At 40.9% G+C, this 24873-nt stretch overlaps 2 protein-coding genes across 5 annotated transcripts in view; one reads left to right on the top strand and one right to left on the bottom strand.

The window, feature by feature from the left end:
• The window catches only part of LOC306841140 (neuronal calcium sensor 1), a 16699-nt gene extending 7646 nt beyond the window's left edge, over positions 1-9053 (bottom strand). For 2 of the 4 annotated variants that reach the window (XR_013781436.1, XM_079370819.1), the window contains exons 1-4: positions 8857-9053; positions 8060-8204; positions 6981-7124; positions 3093-3117 (exon numbers count right to left, since the gene is read on the bottom strand). Coding sequence is in view for 3 of the 4 variants with exons in the window: in XM_079370819.1 (XP_079226945.1) it covers positions 3093-3117; positions 6981-7044 (89 nt within the window). In the remaining variant the exon portion in view is untranslated. Of the gene's footprint in view, positions 1-3092; positions 3118-6980; positions 7125-8059; positions 8205-8605; positions 8690-8856 lie in introns of those variants that run through there. The other 2 variants (XM_079370821.1, XM_079370820.1) reach the window with 2 other exon arrangements.
• Positions 8612-24873, top strand: adamts13 (ADAM metallopeptidase with thrombospondin type 1 motif, 13). The gene is made up of 30 exons (XM_079370748.1): positions 8612-8745; positions 13731-13769; positions 14067-14133; positions 14320-14453; positions 14743-14826; positions 15027-15151; positions 15237-15383; positions 16292-16426; positions 17154-17304; positions 17401-17505; positions 17599-17750; positions 17845-17908; positions 18284-18410; positions 18500-18648; positions 18757-18877; positions 19134-19214; positions 19308-19489; positions 19650-19806; positions 20206-20335; positions 20427-20606; positions 21098-21296; positions 21377-21476; positions 21561-21690; positions 21782-21958; positions 22043-22247; positions 23051-23339; positions 23418-23561; positions 23636-23815; positions 24261-24436; positions 24532-24873. Exons 1-30 carry the CDS (start codon positions 8659-8661, stop codon positions 24685-24687), a joined length of 4173 nt encoding a protein of 1390 aa, XP_079226874.1. The 5' UTR covers positions 8612-8658; the 3' UTR covers positions 24688-24873.

The following is a 24873-nucleotide window of genomic DNA, read 5'->3' as shown; positions in this document are numbered from 1 at the left end:
AAATGACAGAGCAGCCAGTTAATAGTTTTCTACCATTTTCATAAAGAAGTGATTTAACATTTTCTACAACACAAAGGACAGTTTCCAGTATACAAAATTAAACAAAACCCATATTGATTGATTTCTATTACACGTATTCTTCTTCCTTTGAAAAACCTGCAACTCCACTCCCCTCCACCTGGTTTGAGATTTGGGCAGAGAGGGGGCACTGACAGTAATAATCTGTGTAACTAGTTGTGCCAATTTCTCTTCCCTTTAGGGATTAAAGAAAGGTCTAAAAGTTTTTCAACTCAAAGAGGAAAATTGAAGAGGATGACAAATTATCCATTTCTTTGTGACTAGAAGGTGAAGAAATATCATGGTCACATTTCCCTCTCTCACCTGCACTCTCCCAAACACTGGCAACACATACCTCCTCTCTCTGTTGGGGATATTTCTTTATCATCATTATTGGACTCTTTTAAGAGACCATTCCACTTAGGAGGCGTATAATATTCCATACCAATGGCATAGCTTGTAATGCTTTATCTTTTTTCTTTATCTATGACCGGAGTAGCTTATGATAGTAAGAGTTATTTTAGCCTTCAGGTGGTATCCCAAAGCAGAGATGGGGAGTACACTTCAGGTTTGGCAAACTCCGTTCTTTCGAAGATTTGTTTCTTGCCAAACATGTTGTCTTCAGGCCCAACTCTCACTGACTCCATAGAAACCACTAAATCAGATTTCACGCAGCTCCCTCTCAAGCCACAGAGGGCTTTGTACAACTTTTCTTCCAATGTGCAGTGGCACTCCCCAAGACCTAAAAACAGACTGATGTGAAAACACAAACCCGTATTAAAACATCTTGCAATACAACACTACAATCATCACATACTTGTGTGATTGTAGTGTAGCATCTTCATCTCTTTAAATGGATGATAATATTGTCCACCTTGTGATTTTACCATGTTAATCGATTCTGTACAACACAACATTTCTATGTCATGCCTGTCTTTTGTAGGGGTGGGAATCAAAGGACAGAAGGTATTGTTTGCTGTAAAGATCATTTAACACATTTTAAATGTGAAGAACTAGTTCATTGATGAATCAGTTTTATTTTGGCTCCTGTCTGATTCTTGAATGCACTTTGATCATCTTTTTAAATCAAAGACTCACCGGTGCTGCTTCTGTTTTGTTGTTCCTTTTCAGCATGCTCATAGTCATATTTATTGGCCCATGTTGCGGGAACAACAACATTTACCATATTACCATTGAGGTTACATAGGCAGAAGACAAGGACAAAGTTCAGTTACACATTATAGAGACACTGCGACTGTTTGCTCAGTGTCAGAGACATCAGAGTGATAATCAGAATCACCTTCATTTGCCAAGAACATAACATGTACAAGAAAACTGACTCTGTGACACTGGTGCTAAGACACACATACGCTGTCAGATTGAATGTGAAGCAGTGTAATGAGGCCACTACACACTGCACTAGCAGGGATATAGCAGACGTGACACACAAGGTATTTATCACTCGTGCTGGCTCCGACTCCTGGAATCTACCATGGTGCTTAGCTAAAGAGTTGTGCAGGATTTTCCTTACACCTGTCTCGTTGGCAGGGACGTCACTGCGCTATGGCATTAGCGTATTGATTTCAGGTGAGCCTCGAGCATACTAATGATGTACCCTTAGAGGAGAATTAGAAAGGGGGAACAAATTCAATGCACAACACAGGCATTTATCTAACCCTGCTAATTCTTCTGTGTCTCTGCCTGTGCTCTAATTACACGCCATCTGGCATTTCCCCTGGTAAAATTCCCTCTCATCCCTCACACTCAGTCGTGTTGATTGCTGCTGATCTTCAAGTGAGGACTCATGCAAACTTTCTTGTGAAAGACAGTGAGAGTAATGATGAGCGAGCTGGCTGCCTAGCCCAAGGCAGCGGGGGTTTGAGGAGGGGGTATTCCACCTCGGTGCACTCAGGCAGCCCCAGAGACAGGCCGGAACAGAGGCTGTGGACCTGTCAATGCCCAGTTTTATCTAATGCTGCTACTGCTACTGCTGTTGTATGGCTTTGAATGTGCGCTGCCTTCCTCCTCTCCCCCTCTGTAAACCCCTTTCAACAGGGCACATGAACAGCGACCGGCGATCGACTCACAGCTCTTTTCATGCATGCAGAATTAGGTCGTAAAACGCAAAAAACCAAAGCAGAATAAGTGAAGTGTGAACATGGCGGAGCCATCACTTTATTACAGTGCTCCCTCTTCTAATATACACTTGGCTTTGTTTTTCCATCTCCAAAGAAACAATAGCCCAGAGGCAACGTGCAGAACACAAAAGGAATGACTACGCTCATGCTTGAATCATGTTTGTTAAAACGATGCATTGTCTCTTATCCGTCACCAGCAGCTAGTAAAACTGTGCCTTCAGAAAGGTTCCCCTTTACTGTGACGATCACTCCCTCTACAGCTCTGTGACTAGTCCTGCCCTGAGTTGCACTTTTTTTATGACTTTTTTTTTTTTTTTTTTTCATTTGAATGCATGTACGTACATGTTACAGCTACAGCCAGGTAATGCTCGAGTAGAGCACATTGACTAACAGGTAAGGAATGATTACCTTGTAGAGGCTTCTTGGATGTGTAGTCATTAAGTGTCCAAAAGAGAAACAACCTTATGCCCCCCCCCCCCCCCCCCGGCATTCTTCCCTTATCAGACATCCCTCTTGCAAAGCGGGCAAAAAAAGGTTGTTGAGGAATGCATCATGGAAGTGTCTGTATCAGTGTTATCAGCCTTCAAAGTCATTCAGGCTCAGTAAGGCTTCAAAGTCATTCTATTTGCAGAGCTCGTCTGGCTTCAGGGCAGTGTGAGGAAGATGGCTTCAGTTCAACTATCATACATTTTTATTTCACCGGCCACGAACACAAGAAACCAAATGATGGCCAGTACAGTATATCCATAGGAGGGGTTTTTTTTCCCCTCTCAAATGGGTTAAGATAAGATTCCCTGATTCCTGTAAGCCAGCTCGTAAAAACACAGCTGCTTATATATAACTAAGTTCACATAAGAAATGCAAACATTGTGATGAAATATAAATGAAAACACTCACCACTGCTGCACCTCTTTCTCTGTAACTGTAAGAGAAATAAAGAATGACAGCTTAGAGGAAAACTTTGGTTGTCCTAGAAAAACAAGAACAAGCTGTTAGATACGACGGAGAAGCCAAGAAGAAGCATCGTTACTCATGTCGGCCCAATCCTTTCAAACGTTCACTTTCATCCTAATGTGTCGTGTTATGTAGATTCTTTGTAATGGATTCAAAAGGTGCGGCTTTTAACTGAACTCAAGAAATGTCATTTAAAAAAAATATACGTTTATATAGTGACAAATGTCTCAGGTTTGAGTGCAGAAATGGTCAGTGAATCAAACTATTACAGGTGAGCGCTTCCTGTAAGAGGCCAGGTGTGTGTTTGGCTTCTTCACGATTTCCTCTTATTGAACCACTGTTTGCATCTGCAATCTGCTTCAGTTTTGATCAATCTTTTTCTGAAATCAAAAAAACATTACTACTGATATTTGATATTTCGAGGGCTGTAAATACAAGAGCCCAACGAAGATCTCCATGGACTTACTTTCCATTATCTACCTGAGAAACGGAGAGAACGATATCTTTAAGAGGATGAATCTTTTCACGTTGTGTTGCTGAGATGAAATTCTTGATCATTGCATGTTATTCTACTGTGTATTGATTGATCCTTACACCCCCCAGTTTCAACAGGCTGTACGTGGGAAATAGACATGTTTAGTGAAGGGCAGAAATCAAATTATTGCAGCTTACTATCAGAGGTTTGAATCATTATTTCTCCTGGGATGTTTAGTAGAGGACAGGTGGGGAGTAAACCCCAGTGGGTCACAAAACGACAGACAAGCCTGAGATAATAAAGGTCGTCCATAGGTTTAAGAAACAGGACAGTTTCCAAGGCAGGACGTATTATCAAGGCCACACTGACATCGCTATCTGCCAGTATCCAATCAACCAATCCCTCATGACTTTGCTCGTCTCGAGTAACAAAAGTCGTTTTCGACCGCTCGGGCCCTGAAGTGACTAATGAAAACAAGGACGGGAAGGAATCAATAGCATTACGTTCAACCAGGTGGTCCTTAGAGAGAGACGTACTGCTGTGAGGCTACCACTGTACTCTTGTCTGTTGGACCTGGGAGATACAAGTACAACAGAGAGCTAGTGACTTCAGCTCTAATGTCTACTACTTTAATGTTCAAACTGTAATGTTAGTGTTCCTGTAAATGCAACAGTTACGATATATTTCATGCAGTGGCCTTTATGTGAAAGTGTGTGTGTGTGTGTGTGTGTGTGTGTGTGTGTGGGGGGGGGGGGGGTGTATTTCACAGGGAAAGAAAGTACTGAGACAATGCTGTCTTGAAATATGTTTGGCAGATGAATAAACATCTAAAGGATTAATACCATAACAGTTTGTGTTTTATTTCACAGGGACTTGAAATTAAAAAAAAACAAACAGCAGGATTATCAAATATTTAACCATACCTCAATGATAGTATTTAAAGCAGATGTTATTTGTGGATATAGACGTGGCATATTAAGGGTATTAGGTCTTGATTTGTATGCACGTAAAGTTAATGGGGAAATGATTATCACATATCTGATGGTCTTTTATTACATTTTAACCCTCATATAGTTCCCATTTTTTACAGTAAAAGGAAGGGGACCCGAAAATGTTCCGACCTCCAAGGAGGGGAGTTACAGGACAACCACTGTTATCCCTAGTCTCTCCCAACCTGTCTTATTCAATAAATGAAAGGCACATGCATGTATTCCACATTCACACAGAGGCTATCAATAAGAATCTAGCCCAGGAAGTTTTCCTGCACAGCATCATGTGAGCCTTTCCTTGGTTATAAATGTCATGCTCAATCTCTCGACTGTCAGCCATGCCAAGCTACCATTACATTGACCTGAAAAGTCAATGTAGTCAGAAATCGAGGCAATTTACCATGGCTACGAGTTCATGAAAAAAGAAAGAAATAGTGTATATTACACTAACTCAGTCAGGGGCAATGGGTAGTAAAGCAATCAGCCCACTGCACTAGAGTGCAGGGCCCACTCAGCCTCTTGGCCCTGCAGGGTCTGCAAGAACACATCCAGCTTGAGCTCTGTCACTGTGAGCCTCTTCATGGCTTTGACAACTTACAAAATCATCATGCTGTTACATGGGCCAGGCCTGCTTCGTGCAGACATTTTAATAGGGCTGTTGGCCTGTCTATTGGATGTCAGAACAGTCGCCTGGAAAAGCATTTCTGGTTGAAAAAGAGTTCTGTTAAAGTGCAGGTTAAGCTCCAGCCTGGGAGTCTTTGCACAGCTTAAAGTTGCCTTTGGTCTTTTAAGTTCTCTGTAATTTTCCTATAAAGATGCCAGCATTCTTATTATGCAAAAAAAAAAAAAAGAAAGAAAAAAAAAAACGACGATAGACATCTACATACTTTATTTAAACTAAACAGACAATATTCCCGCCTGTTGGTTGCCTGTCAACACAGAGGGCATAATTTGCTGGGCAGCAGGCATAAAAAAAAATCTGCATCATATTTCACCACTGAAACAAAAAGACACAATAGCATGGAGAAACGTTTAAGTCCCAAATCTGTCAAGAACCAAAAGGAAAACATTTACTAAAATTGCAGACAAAGCATCTCAAGGGGAAGGGAGAGAGAGGAAAGCAGAAATGATAGAGTTTCAACGAGGCAACAACAGAGCAAGAGAGAGAAATGATCACACAGGGACAGAAAGCTTGATGCCCCTCTCAGCGATGCTAACCAGATAAGATCCTAATTACACTATTCCATTCCCTGCTCAAAGAGGGCAATTAGGGGCTAAAGCTGGAGAGACAGGGCACTGGGTAAGAGAGGGAAAGAGGAGCAGAGAGCGAGAGAGAGGGTGACTGCATGCGTGAGTGTGTGTGTGTGTGTGTGTGTGTGTGTGTGTGTGTGTGTGTGTATAAAGGACAGCAGCGAGCAGCCCAACCCAGCACGAAGCCCAATCTTCCTCCACAGCAATTTCCTGCCACAACAGCCTTCCTTGGCTCTGCTGTGGAGGGACCCACCACACAAATAACACCATCATTAAGCAACCAATGGATGTCAACTCCCACCCACACCTGCACACTGTACTGCTCAAATAATATGCAAGAATATAACGCTCGCTCCACAAATAGCACTGGAATGATTAATATAGTATTCTTCCCAGCAGACATTGTTGCTGTGATTATAAATGTAATGTTCTGCTTGAATAAAATTGACAACCTCGGAGGACAATCACGTGGGTTTTATTTTTGTTTTGATTATCAGAAAATGATCAACAAATTAGTTGCTGCGATTCGGGGGTGACTTGCAAATGATGTCGCTTCGCACTGTCCCGCTAAATCAACGAGGACGTCGGGATTTCTTTTGGACTTGGAACGTGCAGACTTCCACCAGATTGCAACTTTAAATCCCCCCCCCCCCCCCCCAAAATATCTCACAGTGTCGAGATGCCATAAAGGAATGCCTTTCCAAAACAGGAAAGTGGAGCATAGTATCACACGGTTTTATTATGTTTCTCCTTCTTATCTCTTAGTGCATATACAACTGAGTAGAGAATCTATGATCTGCATATGAAACCTCGTCGTCCTCTTTAAAACCCCTCAGCTTGATTGCAGACACAGACTCAGCATCTCCATATTCATTGATCCCTTCGGTGTGATTGAAGATGATGATTACAACTTCTCAGAGACCTTTACTGATCTTGATTTCCTCCACAGCATTATAATGGACTTCATTCAAATCAGACCAGGAGCGTACTGCTTGCTTTAAGAAGCTAGCATAAAACACCCAATTTTTTTCCCAATTAAAGGTGTGAAAAAAACACCTTGTGGAAGAGCTTCTGTCTAAACACAAGCAGGAAAGGAAAAGATCTGATGGTACTTACAGTAGGTTTTCCTTGTCAACTCCTCCACCACCTCTGGCTTGAGCTTGCTGTTTGATTTCCCCATGATCTTCAGCTCTCCTCCACACTTCCAAATCCACTATGGCACGCAAGCACCTGTTACTACCTCCTCTCCAGTCTGCTCCTCTGCCGAAAGCACACACAAACGTGGGCCAGTTTAGGTGCAATGGCGCCGGTGAAGGGAAAAGGAAAAAACACGCTTTTTGTTTTGTTTTGAGGAGGGGGGGGAAGCAAAGAAAATCCCATTCAAACTTAAAAAGTATGTTGTTGTGTGTAGTTGACACTTGCTGATGCCATGATCTGCTCAGTCATCAGCCCTGACACTCCAGACTGGCTGTTCAAACCCCAGGGGCCCTGTGAAGAAGCGCTGATAGATTGTTGAGTCTCTGTTGAGTGCCTATGTGACGGCCCCGTTTCTTCACAGCGGTCTGTGGGCGAAGAGTGGCGTTGGGATGCGTTGCTACCTTCGTCCTTGGATACAAGAGTCACTCAGAGGCTGGGTTAAGCACGCTCACTCCCTCACAGTCATTCTCTGTTCTCACTCCTCCAACCCCTCCTTTCCTACCACTATCTCTACTGCTCTGGGTAAGTTACAGCAGAAAAGAATCCTCCCTCCTGACAGCTATGATAACGAGGTGTGTTAACTTAAATACAATGAACAGACCTCGCCTTGGATGCACCCTGCTGCTCTTTGCTCTCACTCAAAGCATTAAGTCTAATCCCTAGATATGTACTTGACAGTGTCAGAAAATATAAAAGGTATGAGTATTAATTTATCAAAAGAAAAAAAAAACAAGTAAGGTATATGGTTGAAGATGCCAGCTGAAGAGAACGCTAGTTTTTCCTCTTAAAATAAGCTTGTGAGCCTTCTAAGGAACAAATAGAGCAATTTCAACATTGACAATTTTCTCTTCTTCTCCATTCTGACTCATAATTCCCCCTACTTCCTGGCCTCACAACAGCATGGCATGGTGATTTCCTCATCTCTGTCACAGCAGACAGGAGATGAGGGATAATGGAATTTTCTTTTCGTGGCAGGCCTGGCATCGACATGTACTCACGTCAAACCACAGCTGCTGTGTGAGCCACAAAATAGGAATATACTGTGTGCACCATCACTGCAAACATCTGTTCCCCATCTCAATGGCCTGCTGTGATGTCCTTCTCAGGGATGCCACGCTGAAAATCACCATCTTGTGTTGTTTACTGTCAAAAAAAAAAAAAAAAATAGACAGCAGTTACAGAGGGAAAGGCATCAGAAGCTTTGTTTTAGTGGTAATGCAATGTTTTATCACCTGAAGCCACACATCTGACTACTGAACTGGAAAAAGACTCAAAACGACCTTTCTTATGTCTGCCAAAGCTGCTGAATTGAGCTGATAGGCAGTGTGGAGCTAGAGGAGTGTGGTTCATGTTAAGTAAAGGAGGCTAGCTTTAAAAAAAAAAAAAAAAAAAGGTTATTCAGAGTCCTCATGTCTCAAAAATATGCAAGTCTTTTGAAAAAACAGGCAACAAGGTTAACAATTAAACAAATAAACACACCTACACTTTAAATAAATAAATAGTCTAAGTAAAAGTGGGCTTAGTTTACACACATTATTACTTGCCTTTGTAAGACAGGAGAAGGAAAAAGCAAATAGTGGCGGCAGCAGCAGGTGGGATGTTGCCTTGCAGCACCATAGCAACACACAGTTTATGGCTACAGTACAACATAGCTGCGAGCCTGCTCGTCATTGTACTTGCTAAGGTTGGTGCCCACGCTGTTACTTGTAGCTAGTTTTTTTTAAAACAATAAACCAGAAAACTCACCAGAAAACGAATAAACGATGTTTCATTCAAAAATGACTTCAAGGTTTACCTGAGACACAGACGCGGAAACTAGCCGTCCAGACAGTCCAAAACGTACAGGGACAGTGACTGCTGTGTTCCTCCGCCGAGTTCCGGAGCGACCGACTCGCTGCTGCGCGGATGGCCGCTCGTGCTGCTCTGATGCCGCCGTCAGGGAGTGACGTTGCTGCTTCTACTGGCCCCAACCGACTCCGCTCAGTGCCAGAGACACTGACGTCGCTGGTTATACACTGACTCTTTGTATGCTCTGCGAGGTTTTACACGTGCCGTCTCTTAACAGTGAAGAGCAGTGTGCTGAAAGTCACTTTTTTATTTGACAGTCTCTTTTTATGCTTAAATGCAAAAATGGTTGCTTGACACACATAAGGTAACTTTTAAAAAAAGTAGCCAATTTCCAAGAGGGTTAAAAACGGCGTATACATGTCATTACTGTTAGTTCTTGTCTTATTATTATGCCAGTTTATCACTGTCTACAGCGTTTGTAATGAATTGATATAGCCTAGCTTTTATTACAAATAGCAGGGATGTACCGATTATCAGTGATCCAACTTTGAGTTTCTGACTCACTGACTAAAAACCCTTAAGATAGGCTTCTTCTAATGAGTCCACTTGTTTGTTTGTTTTTGTATTTTTTCCCTAAATCCTAAATGTTTATTTTAAGGGAAAAGGGGACAATTCGGCCTAATCTTTTGAATCTTTTCACACAAGATAAAGACAATTTAAAGTTACTCTTAATTGATCCAGCAGAAACTGGTATTTCCTTCCTTCCTTCCATGATCCATCCATCAAGTAATGAATCTATAGCGCCAAATGATGAACAAATTCTAAGTCAAGAAACTTCACAAAAAGCAGGTAAAATACCCTATTAGCGCTCCTAAGGTCACAAGCTTAAAAACACTACAATTCCTATAACAGTATTTCCGTTGTTTATTTTTATTTGTTTTTTTTTTACAACAGAGCCATTTTGTCAGGTTGGCATTCTTATTCTTTCAGATTCTTTAGGTCCATGTGAGAGCCTCCTACAATAGGATAGATTAACTGGTTAACAGTTAAAGTAATACTCAGTTCATTATAAAAGACTTTATTTGTTCCTGAGGTTCAATTCAAAGGCAACACAGAGCAGTAACTGAGTTATACTAAGACTGTAACCAAAGATACTCAATGGCAGATTAATAGAAATAGTTGTTTCTGAAGCCCTTGATTAGAAATGAAGTAGCTTGAATTCAGGGTGATTGGGGCTTACTTTTAAATGGGACAGGGACCAGGGTTCATTTTCTTGAGCTCGCAAGAAATGCCTAGTAAAATCATGATTGTTCATTTTAAACGAATACAGTCACAAATTCACACGATGAAAACACAAGACTGTGAGGTCAAAGTCCTGGTAAATTCAGGGTTGAGTTTGTCCAAGCACAGCCCATTATAGTTACTGATTTGGAGTGCACACAAACGACAAAGACACCAGTAAGAAGGGATAAGGGAAAAACAAATGTAAACTGAATTGACAGAAAGAGATTAATTTTCTGCAGTCTTTATATATTGATCACTTTTTAGGCTCCCGCAACGATGAGCCATTATTTTCATGTGAATCTAAATTGATCACAATTGTTGTAGCTGTGTGTTACTCATATTACTGTACTTGTGCTTGAGTCTTATCTTTGCAGTCAGACCTTTTTATGTGCAGTTTATTAAAATTCTGGTCCCATCAGCCACATGCTGACAGATGTTCAATTACAGGGTTTGTCTGTTAACAACTACACTATCATCCAATAGCCCAAAAGGAGCATACTGCCCATTCATTGGAGGGTTTGATCTAAATGTAGGCTGTGTGGCTTGGCCATCTTAGTATTCTGTGCCTTTCCCTGCAGTCCCTTATTGCAGTCAACTGCAGTTACAATTGTCTCAGAGGAACAGAGGGTAAAAGGCTGAGCACAGGGGGAAACAAGGCCATGGCAATATGGGGTAAATTAATGGGTAATTTCTAATCTTTTTGTGTTCTTGGGAGCAGGTGGGATTGAATAAAGGCTTGATACTTTTTAGATTAGCTTCAACTCCAGCTATGGGGAATCAAAGACAGAGGGTACATTGACCTAAAAACAAGTTGCATTTTACCAACAACCATTTAAGGGAGTGAACGTTACAAAAATAGAATGTTTTCAAGGAAATGGTCACCATTAAAGCTGTACTAATTCTCAAAGATTTGTTTGTAGAGGCTAAAAGATCCACATTGAAAGTTATCATTAATTCACGTGCTTTCCTGCTTCATATGGGATTGACATTTTGAAAGTATGGATTTTCCATCACAGAGCATCAAACACTGACACAGTCATTTCTCCATTAAAAGGAAACCTCACACCATCATCATTAAATCATCTTTAGCAGCACATTTCGGGGCATCATTAAATACCCCTGCAGCGTCTTTGCATCCCTGATATGCTGACATGCTGAAACAGCTGGAAGAACACAACAATTTGGAAAATATCTGTTTATTCTGAGGGTTTAGGCATCCTCAGCATTGCATCACAAGCGTGCAAGTTATCATCTCCAGGCTGACAATGTGCCATCAACACAATATTTGTCTTAATTCACTGCAAAAACACAAAAAACTCCATCAGTGGGTGGAGACGTTCTTGTGTTTACAGATTTTCTCAAGTTACAACTTCAAGCTTGAGTTGCTCATACATAAAGCACATAACGGCTGAGAGGAACATCCATATATTTGAAAGTGGGTGTTATGAGGCCATTTGGTGGAGATATTCTTGATGTATGACTGTAGCTTTGATTCAGCATCTGATCCATCACTATGGCAGTTTTATAAATATAGTCACATTCCTAATAGAAAAACAGCTTCACTGAGTCAGACTTGAAAGATGTGCTAGATTTAACCACCGCCCTCTTGTTGCAGTAACAATTGATAACTTGCAAGATTTTAAAAAAAGCCCTATGAAGAAAGAGATTGGATTATAAAAGTACTTTGTTCGTCAGTTCATGCTAAGAATTCCAGCTACTTAAATTAATACTTAACTATTGTCTTTGAAGCAAAGACAGTTCAATCCGAGCATCGACATGCTCAAAACAGTATCCAAATGTAATGAGCAGAGACGATGGTGCTACAACAAAGAGGTAGGTCAGTGTTAATAGGTTTTGCACCCATGAATCTTTTACTACATGGTGACAGATGGAGGGACTCAGATAGAGATGCAGATGAATGAGAATCATTTCTTGCACAAATTAGAGCTACTGTATAAATTCTTCTCAAAAGTGAAACAACGAGAGGTTAAGAGTCACAAAACTAGTTTTCACCAAATGTCTGTCCAAAGGGTTGTTACAAGTAACATCCACGATTAGGAGGACATTATAATAGACTTTGAAATTTAAAATATATTAGAAGTCTTTACCAAGAAATATTAACAAAATGTTACTAGAAATCCAACAGAGGGACAAAGACCATTGTTTTTCCATAAACTACTTCCTCCTTCTTCAATAACTGCATCCAACAACATTTTCCTGAGGCTTCATCTGTTGTGCCCACTTCAGTACCCCATATGTCTAGATATGTATAATTTAGAACATCATAAATATACAATTCCTCCCATGCACTGCACAGCCATGAGGATCCGACAACACTTATCACAGTCTGTTGAAATCCAGCAGGGCATTGAGGTTTTAGAGGAGCAGCGATGCTGGTGTAATACCTCTGTGACACCCGGCTGTTAATTCAGACTGAGAAACAGGCTGATGGCTAATGGCAGATGGGGGCTTGAATCCTGGTTTTATGGAGATAAACTGTAACCTCTCAGGAGAGAAGGGGATGGAGAAGAGGTTAAAGAGAATCATGGGGGCGGTCAGACACTGTTTACAGGAAGGTGAGACAAGGTTTGAGAAGTTTATCTGAAAAGGGTATTACATTCTTGTTATATCTTGACATTTGTTATTGGCATAGCAGGAGAAAAAAAGAAAATAAATAAACGGAGCAAACTAATATTGTGTTAGATGTAGAACAAAATATGTTGGGCCTGGTTTTACTCTAATCATCTACTTTGTAATAGTTACTCAAAAAGCCACAAAATGATTGCACATTTTGAATATTAGTTGTAAAGCTTAATTAATCTGGCCAAGTTTAAGTAGTAAAACAATCTAATCCTAGTCAAAACCCAGGGGTCGAAAGGGTTTTTAATTTAAGTTTTAATGTTTTTTTTTTAATTGTTTCGACTGTGAACCTTCTGAATTCCAATCAGGCAATTTAGCTTTAAATATGGTTTTATAACTCTTCTGGACACACTGGATGTTATTTTGTTGCTCTCTTGTGGAGGAGTGTGTGCACTTTTGTTTCCTCCCACCTTCTCTAACGCATCCTCATCAGATCATGACTGCCCTCTAAAGGCAGCAATATGCAACAACAACACTCAAAGATGTTCCTTTTTACAATGAGGATTCATTCAGAAGTGATTGCAGCTGTGAAGGGATAAATATCAAGATAAATAGCTTCCAAACGTTGTTTTTGGTTTCCGAATGAAGCATGCAGCTCATCTTAATGTTTCAAGTACAAAATGTCTAAGTGGATTGCGTTAGGTTTGATTGCTTAGAGATGAAAGGTAAAAATGACCAAAAATTTGTCATTCTACAAAGAAGAACCATGCACAACCAATGAGAGCCGTCCTCTTTCAGGAAAAAAAAAACTCCAAATGACGTGTGTCCTTGGTCAACTTTACCCCGCTGTTTACACAAACACATGGTACTCATACTGCTGGGCTCTGTGCTGCTTCTGGAGAGGAGGATCACAGTTTGTCCTGGTGTTAGAAAGCAGAGCAGGTACACAGACACACACAGGAAGAGATGAGAGGAAACATGGTTTTTATGACCCTGCTCTGTCTGCTCTTACTGCAGCCTGGACGCGCCGCTCTATTGACTCCTCCATTGGACGAGGTAGGTGGAATAGCTGCGGGTGAAAGGGAGTGCTGTGGTTAGTGATTCCACTGCTTCTGCAAAGTACATTGAACCCTCCAACTTAAACTGTTTATCATCCAAAAGCATGACCTGCAGAGAGTAATAACTGTGTGTTACTGCATTTACATGACAATGACTTAAAATACAAACAGCTCTGAAATAGATTTGTATTTTAATTTGGTATGTGGGCCACAGATCTATTTTTAGTCACACAGGTTTAAAGCTGCTGTTTGTAGAGAGTCTAAAAATGGTGCCATTGTCTGTGTCCTTTTAAAGCCTTTTCATCACTCCACCAGTCAAACAGAAAGAGATTCCTCTTCTGGTTCTTTTCCTGACGCCTCAGGTATGGCTGAACCTTAGAAACATATAAGGACTATTTTACAGGAAAAAAAAATCTCTTTACTTTCATTGTGTAATCTGTGATATATACCTGATATTTATTTATTATACACATTGAACCACCAACCGGTCACTTAACATATAACCAGGACACACTTTTAAGTCTCGTCCTCTCTCATCGTGTACACAGAGATTGTGCGGCTGCGTCGATCAGCTCTGATGCCTGATATCACACATCTTGAACTGCTGGTGGTGGTAGGGCCTGATGTCCAGCAAGTCCACAAGCAAGACACAGAACGATACATCCTCACCAACCTCAATATAGTAAGGCTAAGTAAAGAAGGGAAGGTTTTCTTCTGAATAGCTTTATGCCTAATGTCTTATATGTTGAGCCTTGAACATAGTATGTCTGACAGAAATTCTATGAAGTACACTGTTAAGGTAAATAAAAAATAGTTCTTATGTAATGGAGGGAGGAAAATACAGTTCAGATGTTGTGTGTTGAAATGTTTACATAGGTAGATGTAGAAGCAGTGCTGCAACACTGCAGTCCAATTACACTAAGCACATACTGAAAAACATGAGCCTGGCTTACACTCCAATTTCTACTCAGGCCTCAGAGCTGCTGAGAGACATGACCCTGGGTGCCAACATGAGGGTGCACCTGGTCCGCATGATCATTTTGACAGAGCCTGAGGTAAGGGGATCCCTATTATAAGATCCTATACAATCATTCACGTTCATGTATGAAGTGACTTAGGAATACATTTTTAAGTTTAGAAGTCTTCTAATCACACTGCTCTTGTTTCTTTCAATCACCCGTAGACACATTAATGCTGTTGTAGTCAAACTTATTTATTTTGTCTACCAGTGCCTAACTTTTGTTCCTCCTTCTAGCCAGAGATCCAAATGTCCTCCAACATAACCTCGTCTCTCAGAAGTGTGTGTGACTGGGGCCGAAGGATAAACCCATTAAATGATACGGACCCTCTACACGCTGACCTTCTGTTGTATATTACAAGGTTTGTTACCTGAAGCTAGCTGTATTACTAATAACTTCATGAATCATCACACTGTCTCTGACTCTATGTTTGCTGTTACAAACAGGTATGACCTAGTGCTGCCTGATGGGAATAAGCAGGTCAGAGGTGTAGCACAGCTGGGTGGGGCTTGTTCCAGTGATTGGAGCTGTGTGATCACAGAGGACACCGGCTTTGACCTCGGGATCACCATAACTCATGAAATTGGTCACAGGTAAAGCAGAGTTCAGTACAATGTACATAGTGAATCTAAATGATCTTGTAGTACTCTATCTGTATCAAAAGTAAGGGTGTCCAGCATATAAACCTTATTTTGGGAACATTTTTTACTTTCATGCTTAACCTACTTGTACGAATTGCTCGTTTACTTTATTCAAAGACTAGGATGTTTCACTTTGAAGATAGGGAAAAGTAACATTAGACAATTGTAATGAAGCAAATCTTTAGAGGGGAGTTTGTCAAATTTACATGCTGCAAGTGTTCCTTTTGCACCATAAATTGAAATTAGTTAAATATCACAGCTCAGGCAAAACTAAAAAATCAAAGCTTCAATTGCTTTTGGCAAGAACAGAAATTTAAGAAAAAAGTTTTAAAAAAGAAGAAAAAAAAAAAAAAAAAATCCAAAACGTGAAAACTAGTTCACACCAAGTTGGGTAATATTTGAGCTCAGGTACACTTACAATTACACATGTATTTAAAAAAAAAAAAATCCAATTAAGTTTAAGAAGTAGTTAAATCTTCACTTTTATACCAATGGATTTTTTATTTTGAGCTCATTCAATGTTAACAAGTAACAAAGATTAGGAGCCTTTCTGGGAACGCTCTTGTAAAATGTAAGGCCATTAAAGTCTCGTAAAACATATTAGCAATTTGCTGCACTTTTAAAAAGTGTGGTTAATTGAATACAGTGAATCACTCTGAGGACAGAGAACAGTAACAACAGAACGTTTAATGAAGCAAATCCTTGGAGAGGAGATTCTCCGACTTCGTTGCAGCAAGTCTCTCTGCTGCACAATGGGATGAAAAACTTTAAATATCACCAATCAAAAACGTCATTAAGATCGCTCCCTGATATGACGATAAAGAATACATTTCAACATACTTTATATTCCATTCACCTAGTTTTGGAATCAACCATGACGGAGTGGGGAACACCTGCAGCAGGAGTGGCTTCATGATGGCCTCTGACGGCGGCTACAACAGTGTGGATCTGACCTGGTCCCCCTGCAGCAGGCAACAGCTGCTCACATTCTTCAGGTGGGCTCACCTGTGCAGAGCAGCTGTGCAAGACAAAGCTTCTCATTTATCAGACATGCTTTGCTCTGTTAAGAGGGCAATTTGTCTACAAGTCATATCTTTGTGGTTTTACAACAGGTTGTTTTAACAGATTCTTTTTTCACATTTTAAAATATATGGTTACATTTGTTACATTACCTAAGTGCAACAAAAAGTAAGCTGTTTCTGAGAGGTGTGAAATAAGATACACTTTATTTTCATACAAAACATGCAACAGTTCCACATATACATAAAAAGCCTTCCAACAGTAATGACATATTGACACTTTGACATATTGTGCGGCCCCTTGGCACATCATCCTACATTGCCTCTTATTTATTATATTAATGGACGTTGGCACAAATGAATGTGGTTAAGACTGATGTGAATGACCTTGAATCTTCTCCCAGAGGGTCAAAGCTAAAACTCAAAGTGAAGAATGCAGGTAGGGGTAGACACTAATGTCTGTTCCTGTCTATCAACAGACTCTTCATAGAGTGTTTGGAAATGTGTATTTTGGTTTTTTTTTAACACCAAAGATTTTCAAAGCTGTCTGCACAAGACTAGTTATCTTTGATTTTAGCTGAGCATACAAGTGACAACACCAGGCTGTTATCCCATATCTTATGATGCTTTCAAAAATTTTGTTTTGTGATTTTGCTTTATTCTGGAGAACAGAATAAGAGGTCCAATGTATGTATGTTTTCAGTGAGGGGAAAGCTGAGTGTGTAAAGAACCTGCCTGCACTGGGAGGCTCCCTACAGGACTGGAAACCTGGTCTTTATTATGGAGTTGATGATCAGTGCCGGATAGCTTTCGGAAGCTCTGCCAAAGCCTGCTCTTTCGCCAACCCTGACCTGGTAAGTCGACTGTAATTGCAGCGTGTCACCACCAGGTGGTAGCTAACGTCAAACAATTCTAGTCATGGTCACTGTAGCAGTCTCCTTTTCCACCAGCCAGCATGTCGTGCTCTGTCCTGTCACACTAACCCCGATGATGACAGCTCCTGCAAACGTCTCCTGGTCCCACTGCTGGATGGGACAGAGTGTGCACCTAATCAAGTACTTACTGCTCCCAGATCAGAGACTCATTTTGCTGTAATCACTTTCCCAGAGTTTAATGTTTTTTTCATAATGTGCATTCCTCTCATGCAGTGGTGTCTGAGGGGGCGTTGTGTGTCCTTAGATGAGCTCAGCTCATCTGTGGTGGTGCACGGCTCCTGGTCCAGCTGGTCGGAGTTCACCTCCTGCTCACGAACATGTGGAGGGGGAGTCACTCATCGGACACGAAAGTGCAATAACCCTCGGTATCAAATGTAGTTCATATGATATTGTAACATGTACAGCTTACAGACAACTTAATTAAAGTGTTGGTTTAACATTTCTTGTTTAATTTGTCAGACCTGCTTTTGGAGGGAATGACTGTACTGGGCCAGATATTGAGGCTGAACTTTGTCACCAGCAGGTAAGCTCATGCCGGTCGTGTTTACAGTGGGCCTCCATATAGTCAGTCAATATGTTTACTTAATGGATCATCCTACCTAGAATCGTCCTTCTTTTAAATGATCCTTCGTGAGTAATGATCAGCTGGTGCTCATCTAAAAAGACTCCGAAAAATAAAGAAAGAAAGAAATTGGTGAGACTCAAAGGCACAGAAATCATTTACAGGTTAGACCATGAGCCTGAGGCAAAGGGAGATATTGTCATGAACTATTTTAGATAAAAGAAAATTGTCCTGTGAAAATTCCTTAATAGTATTTAGAATTTAAGGTAGCCAGCTTTATGTCAGAAAAGTATGAGATAAAAGTCAGTTTCTGAACTTTTGAAAATGTTTTTGCAGCCATGCAAGCGCACCCAGTTAGACTTCATGGCAGAGCAGTGTTCCCAAACAGACCCCCACCCTCTCTACCTGGAACCAAACACAGCCTCCTTCTACACCTGGATCCCTGCTGAAGGCTTTGCAAAAGGTGGGCTGAAAAAAAAACACTTTTTATTTTCTACATTATAAGGAACAAATCCTTTTATCCTTGTTAAACTCTTCTCTTCTCATGACCAGGGGATGAGCAGTGCAGATACATGTGCCAGTCTGAGGGAGAAAGCTTCATAGTGAGCCGAGGCTCTCAGTTTGTCGACGGGACTCGCTGTGAGTCCGACAGCCCGCCTCCTTTTGGCTCCACAACTGCTTGTCTAAAAGGGAAATGCAAGGTAGAGATGACTGAGTGAGAGTACGCATGCAAGGAAACAGATACATTTTATAGCTTAGACAGTTTTACACCTAGTCTAAGACTTGTTTTAATGTACTGTGTGTCTCAGGTGTTTGGCTGTGATGGTGTGCTGCACTCTGGGAAAGTGAGGGATGTGTGTGGAGTGTGTGGTGGGGATGGATCGACCTGCAGTTTGACCTCTGACTCCTACACTGGTGGTCAGGCCAGAGGTAGCAAACAATAATGTGTAATAATTTAACCTGGTTTATGATTAGCTATTTTAAAATGTATTACTTTTTTGTTCTTTTTTTGTTATAGTATAAATTCTGCTTCTCAAGTGAGGATTTGTTGCTTCTGCAGCCATCATGTGGAAAAAAATCAGATAAAAATGTTTAAACAATAAACAAAAGCACATTAAATAGTAACGATTTCTAAAGCCTTAAATCTTGTTTCCAATTATTAATGATTCAATGCCTTTTGTTACAGAGTACACCACCTTCCTCTCTCTGCCAGTGAACGCCACACAGGTTCATATTGTCAATATGGCACCCCTCTTTACCCACATTGGTGAGTGTTGTCGCTTTCTGGTGGATTTGTGTTTCCTCATCAGAGTTAGCAGGACTTCAAACTTGATGCTCTCTTTAAAATGTGTGTCCACAGCTGTAACAGTTGGGGATGGGTACATTGTGTCTGGAAGGGGCAGCATGGCACTCAATATGACCCACCCCTCCCGACTGGATGATAACCGCCTGGAGTACCGCCTCCACCTGACCCCTGACCTTTTGCCTGAGATGGAGGAGCTGCTGCTGCCTGGGCCGCTGCAGGAGGAGATAAACATACAGGTCAGACAGAGGACATAAAAAGATGTCTGATTCAAGAGGTGAACTTACCTTAACAATTGATGCATATCAAAACTTCTGAAAACAGCTTAAATAGGAAGTACACCAAAGGAATTATGATTGGAAAAATGGATGTGCAAACTATTTTTCATTCTTATTGTAGGTTTACCGCAAGTATGGTAAAGAATACGGAGAGAGAACAAATCCTAACATTAGCTACCAGTTCTACACACCTGCCAGGAACAGTGATTTGAAAGGCGACACACCTAAAGGGAAATGGACTCTCATCACAACACCCTGCCCTGTCTCCTGTGGGTCAGGTCAGTAACTGATTATCTGAGTATATGGAAAATCTCAGTATAATATTACAGATCTGATCGTTATAACTTCACAAACTGATTGCACGTTATTGTCCCAGCGTTCTTATTTAAGGAGAAAATAGCTCTCATGAAGATCAGGAATGGGAGGCCTTTAGTGTGCCTCAAAATGTGCTTTTATAAGAAAACCATTGTACCATAATTATACTCTTTCCATTATAAGAACTTCATGGAGCTGAGTATGCCTGATTTATTTAGCCATTGTTCTGATATCGGGTATTTGGATTTGCAAATTTCAAACAAATTCTTAGAGATTTGTAAAACAGTTAATTCCACAAATAATTGAAACACTTTAAGTTGTTCACTTTTTTGTTTAACTGTAACTTTTTTTTTTTTTTACAGGTATACAGAAGCATGTGTATGTGTGTGTAGGTGAAGATACCAACAAGCAGACGGAGGAGCAAAACTGTGAATCCCCTTCTCCACCAACACCACCTCACACAACCTGTCAGCTCTCACCCTGTCCCCCCAGGTAAGGTTCATACCGTTCTCTACTCATAGGACTTGTGTTCACGTGCAGCCCAGCACAAATGGGTACACATGAATAATTCACTGTCTTCCAGGTGGGAAACTGGGATGTTTGGGCCTTGTAGCGCCTCCTGTGGTGGAGGAGAGCGAGTGCGTCCTGTGAGATGTATTCAGAAAAATGGAGGTCATGTGGTAACCGTTCCTGCCTCTGAATGTGCGACCGATGCCGCTCCAAATACTGTTGAAAATTGTAACCTGCAACACTGTCCTGCCAGGTATCCTGTACTGTTGTTATCTATTGACAAATCTGTGCATCCACCTTCACACCACTGGAATCAGTTTGTTACTTTTATCAGACAGTCAGTTAAGCAACTTGTAGGGAGTTTGTTTATATTATTATAGGCTTGAATAGCAACAAGTGATAATGATCACTTCCTGGTTGAAAACAGGTAAGTCATTGTCTTACTTGTTCAAGTGATTGACAAATGCTACAATTTCCACATTAAAAATCTAATTTTGGAGCATTATTTTGGTTTTTTTTAGATTGTTCATCGAACATTTCCTTTCCTCTAGGTTCATTTCAAACCATGATTACAAACCCCTCTTCATGATTTCAGGAAATTTAAATAAACATTGAAGAAAATAAATGATTGCAAAGAGAGCATTGATCAAAAAGTTAGTCATGGTTACAGAATAAGAAGCTGCTAAGGGGTTTTCCTGCATCCTATAATAGCTTTAATGGGACATCCCTCTTACGTGTTTACAGATGGCATGTGTCAGAGCCTGGTGAGTGTTCAGCAGTGTGCGGGCCAGGAGAAGCAAAACGCACTGTGTCTTGTGTGCGGACTGAAGGCGGCCATGATACTGAAGTGGATCAGAGCTTTTGTTCAAAGCTGATCAAACCGTCAGATTATGTGCCCTGTGTGGTGGATGTTTGCCCAATTGGATGGGAATCTACAAGAGAGGTAAAGCAGAACACGACTAACATCTCATTCTTTTTTTGTTTTTTTGTTTAGCATGTCTAAACTAAGTTTTGCATGACCAGGATCAGCCCATGTTGAAGTCTGGTTTGTTGCCAAATCACAGACTGGCTGTGTACGTGTGGAGTCCTGTGATCAGTCAGTGCTCAAAGACCTGTGGTAACGGTAAATAAAAAGAAATACTCACCCTCACACAGAAACAGCATCTCCTCTACTGATAAAGTCAACCAAAGCCTGATGCTTATGTAGGAACCCTGCAGGTGTGGTTTTCCTGTGTGGAGCACCAAACCAGACTGGGGGTCCCTGACTTCCACTGTGATGCTTCATCCAAACCTCCACTTCATTCTGAAACCTGCAACACATCTCCCTGCCCTCCATCGTGAGACTATCACCTGGATAACAATTACACAATGCAATAAATCATGCATCTTTAAGTGCAGTAAATCTCGTGGTTTTTTTACAACAACCAGGTGGCGCTCTAAGCAAGGAGTCTGCAGTGTAACGTGCGGAGGAGGGGTGGCCAACAGAGTGCAGTACTGTGCTAGAGAAACAGAAAAAGAGGAGGTAGTGGTGGAGGATTCAGAGTGCAGTGACTTTCCTAAACCTGCAGCAGTGGTTTCATGTAATGCACACAGCTGTCCAGCAAGGTATATCCCACACTAACAAGCTCTATGAGTGTGATCTATTATTGCAAAAGAAGAATGGTTTGAACACCACTGTTGTTTGTCCAGGTGGAAGGTATTCACGTCCTCGCCCTGCTCTGTGTCCTGTGGTCTGGGTGTAGCTCAGAGGACTGTGTCATGTGTCCAGTTTCTCAACAGTAAAGAAAGAGTGGTGCCGGAGGAGACCTGCCGAACAGCTATCAAACCAGCCATCACAGTGCCCTGCCTGGTGCAGGTCTGCACCTTTAGGTGGGAGGTGAAACCCTGGAGCCAGGTACATTTACAAGTTATGAGGCTTAGACTATAGATTCAGAGGAAAACTATTAAGTGTTGGCTAATTATGAAAATGTATGTTTATAAGTCAATTCTTGCTGTAAAAGGAAAACCATTCATTGCGTTCATGTTCTCAGGAGTTGCAAATTATAATTTACAACTTTTTTTTTTTTTTTTTTTAACCATGGGTTGGTAGAACAGCAATAGAATGATTAAGGTTCCTAACCTGAGGTCTGGGGGTGGAGGGGAAGTGGTTATAATAACATCAGCAAATTTTAAAATTGTTAAGCTTATACCAGAAAGGAAATGGTGAATATTAATGAAAACAATTGATTTAAAAATGATTGTTAATTTGTTGTCATTAATGTATCATGTGTTTTGTTTGTGTGGGTATTCAGGGGGCTCAGTTTTTTCTTAGATACAAGTAGGAGAAAGAAAAAAAAGTTGGGAACCACCGACTGAGACTTTTGGGACATTCTAAAAAATATGTTTTGCATCATAGTTAGGCTTACAATAAAGAAAACAATATACTTAATCATTTAAAAAATGTATTATGAAATCAGTAAACAGAAAAGTTATAAACTTAGGCCAATCAAAGATTGAATACAGGAAATAAGAACAAGAGAGTGGAACATGTCAGGTAAAACTATTAGCTGTAATGCCATTGGTTAAAAGATAAATAGAAACAAAAAAAGACTATGGTTTTGTATTTACAAATCAAGATAAGTATTATGGAAGTAACCTATAAACAGTTGCTAATATGAATGTACTTGCTGCAGAAAAATATTTTATCCTGCTCCTCAGTGTTCAGTGCTCTGTGGGTATGGGATCCAGTCCAGAGCTGTCTCCTGCATGGGCCCCTCTAACCCAGAGCCTCTCAGCCCTCGGTTCTGCATGCACATGCCAAAGCCCATCACTATCCAGGGCTGCTACATAGACAGCTGTGGAGACGTGCCGTCCACCTCAGATGTCACCACTGCAGGGCAAACTGAAGAGAAGGCTAACATTTCAGAAGAGGGCCAACTTCCTTTTCCAAGTCCACCTGAGACCACCATCACACAAACAACTACAACCGTCCCAAAGTCTAAACCACGTTAGTCCAACTTAAACTTACATGTTCTCAATAAGAGCAGGTTAAAGGATCAGCTTTACAGGGTCTTCTTCTTCCCAGGTGCATGTGGACAGTTGCTCCTGGAAGAATCGGGCACTGTGGACTTAAGAAACATAAGCGGCCGCTGTATTGTCTCCATCGGTCGACCCCTGGATGAGGTCATTCATATAAAAGTGGAATCTGGCTCCTTAAACTGCACGAAAAGTGGGTTGTGAAAACTATATTAAAGGGTAAATTTCATCATGACTTCTGCAGCTAAAAAACGTTTTCTTCTACAGAGGAGTTTGTTGCATTTTTTGACCGCCTGACACTCGTTAAGAAGTGTGAGCAGATAGCAGGGAGTGAACTGACCACCAGAACCAACGTCTTGCTGGTGCGACAAAGTTTGCTCACCTCTGGGATCGGAGTCATGTTCACCTACACCTCACGGAAAAATACAAAAAAGAGCCACCATCAGGGTAAGAAGGAGTATATGTGAGTATAAAGGATGTGAACTCATTGTTTAAGCCGTGTTGCAACATAAAGGTTCCAACTGAATCCAGAGAGATGTTTGCAATAGTCTGAACAATTGCAGTGTCTATCTAATGCAATACAATGCCAGAGCCCTGCAATTAAATCAGGGAAGCTGAACTTATAGTAAAGCTGTATGTTTTCTTTGCTTGTGTGAGATTGTCAAAGTAGTTTTGATTTATCCACAATGTTTTTTTTGTTTGTTTTTGTTTAGAATTATATTGTTTTAGTGCCATTACATCACATTGCGCTTTATTTTGTCTCCTTCACATCCCAAACCATTTTGAACTTCAAAAAATGTTGCCCTAACTTCCTGGTTATCACGTATGACGTAATTCATGTTATTATTTTTTCGACCCTGTACATTTATTCCATCCTATCTTTGCTGCACAGATTGTGACATTCAGCTGTTTTCCCCGAGCGGTGTCTTTGAGAATCCGACGACGTCCAGCACCAACCACACCTGTCGAGTCCTCATCAACGCCCCTCCCACAGTGAAGATCAGAATCCAAGCCCTGCACATAGGATTAGTATTCAACTCCACAAACTCCCAATCTACATATATAATGGTACGAACGGGATTTAGAACCTGTTCCTTTGTTCTAAAACGCTGCACACATGATAGGAAGTGTACAATGACTGCTCTGTTTTGTCTCATGTACAGATCCGGGACAGGGACGTGTTGAAGACAAATGTGTTTAAAGGCCAGCAGCTGTTTCAGTGGCATTCGTCTGGAAACATGGCAGAGATTGAATTTCATGGAGAATACCTGCGTTCCAAAGGGAGTTTCAGAGCTGAATATTCCTACATGCTTCGTTGATGCTACATATAAACTGTTCATAGGAGCTTTGACTTTTATATTCCACATTCCTTTAATCTCACATTTTTTTTAACAGACTTGAACTTCCAATATTGTGGGTAGAAAGACTTGGATCATGTGTGTTGTTTTAATGTGCTAATTATGTAAAATCTGAAATAAATAATAAAACAAACCAAAGAATCGAAA

Source organism: Symphodus melops, assembly GCF_947650265.1.
Source record: "Symphodus melops genome assembly, chromosome: 1".
NCBI lineage: Eukaryota > Metazoa > Chordata > Actinopteri > Labriformes > Labridae > Symphodus > Symphodus melops.
This window is presented reverse-complemented; position numbering and strand designations above follow the sequence as displayed.

Coding starts and splice junctions, on each gene's coding strand:
- adamts13 (XM_079370748.1), top strand. CDS start 8,659: ATGTTGCCTTGCAGCACCATAGCAACACACAGTTTATGGCTACAGTAC. Junction 15,384..16,291: donor ACTCATGAAATTGGTCACAG/GTAAAGCAGAGT, acceptor CCATTCACCTAG/TTTTGGAATCAACCATGACG. Junction 23,562..23,635: donor CTCCTTAAACTGCACGAAAA/GTGGGTTGTGAA, acceptor TTTCTTCTACAG/AGGAGTTTGTTGCATTTTTT.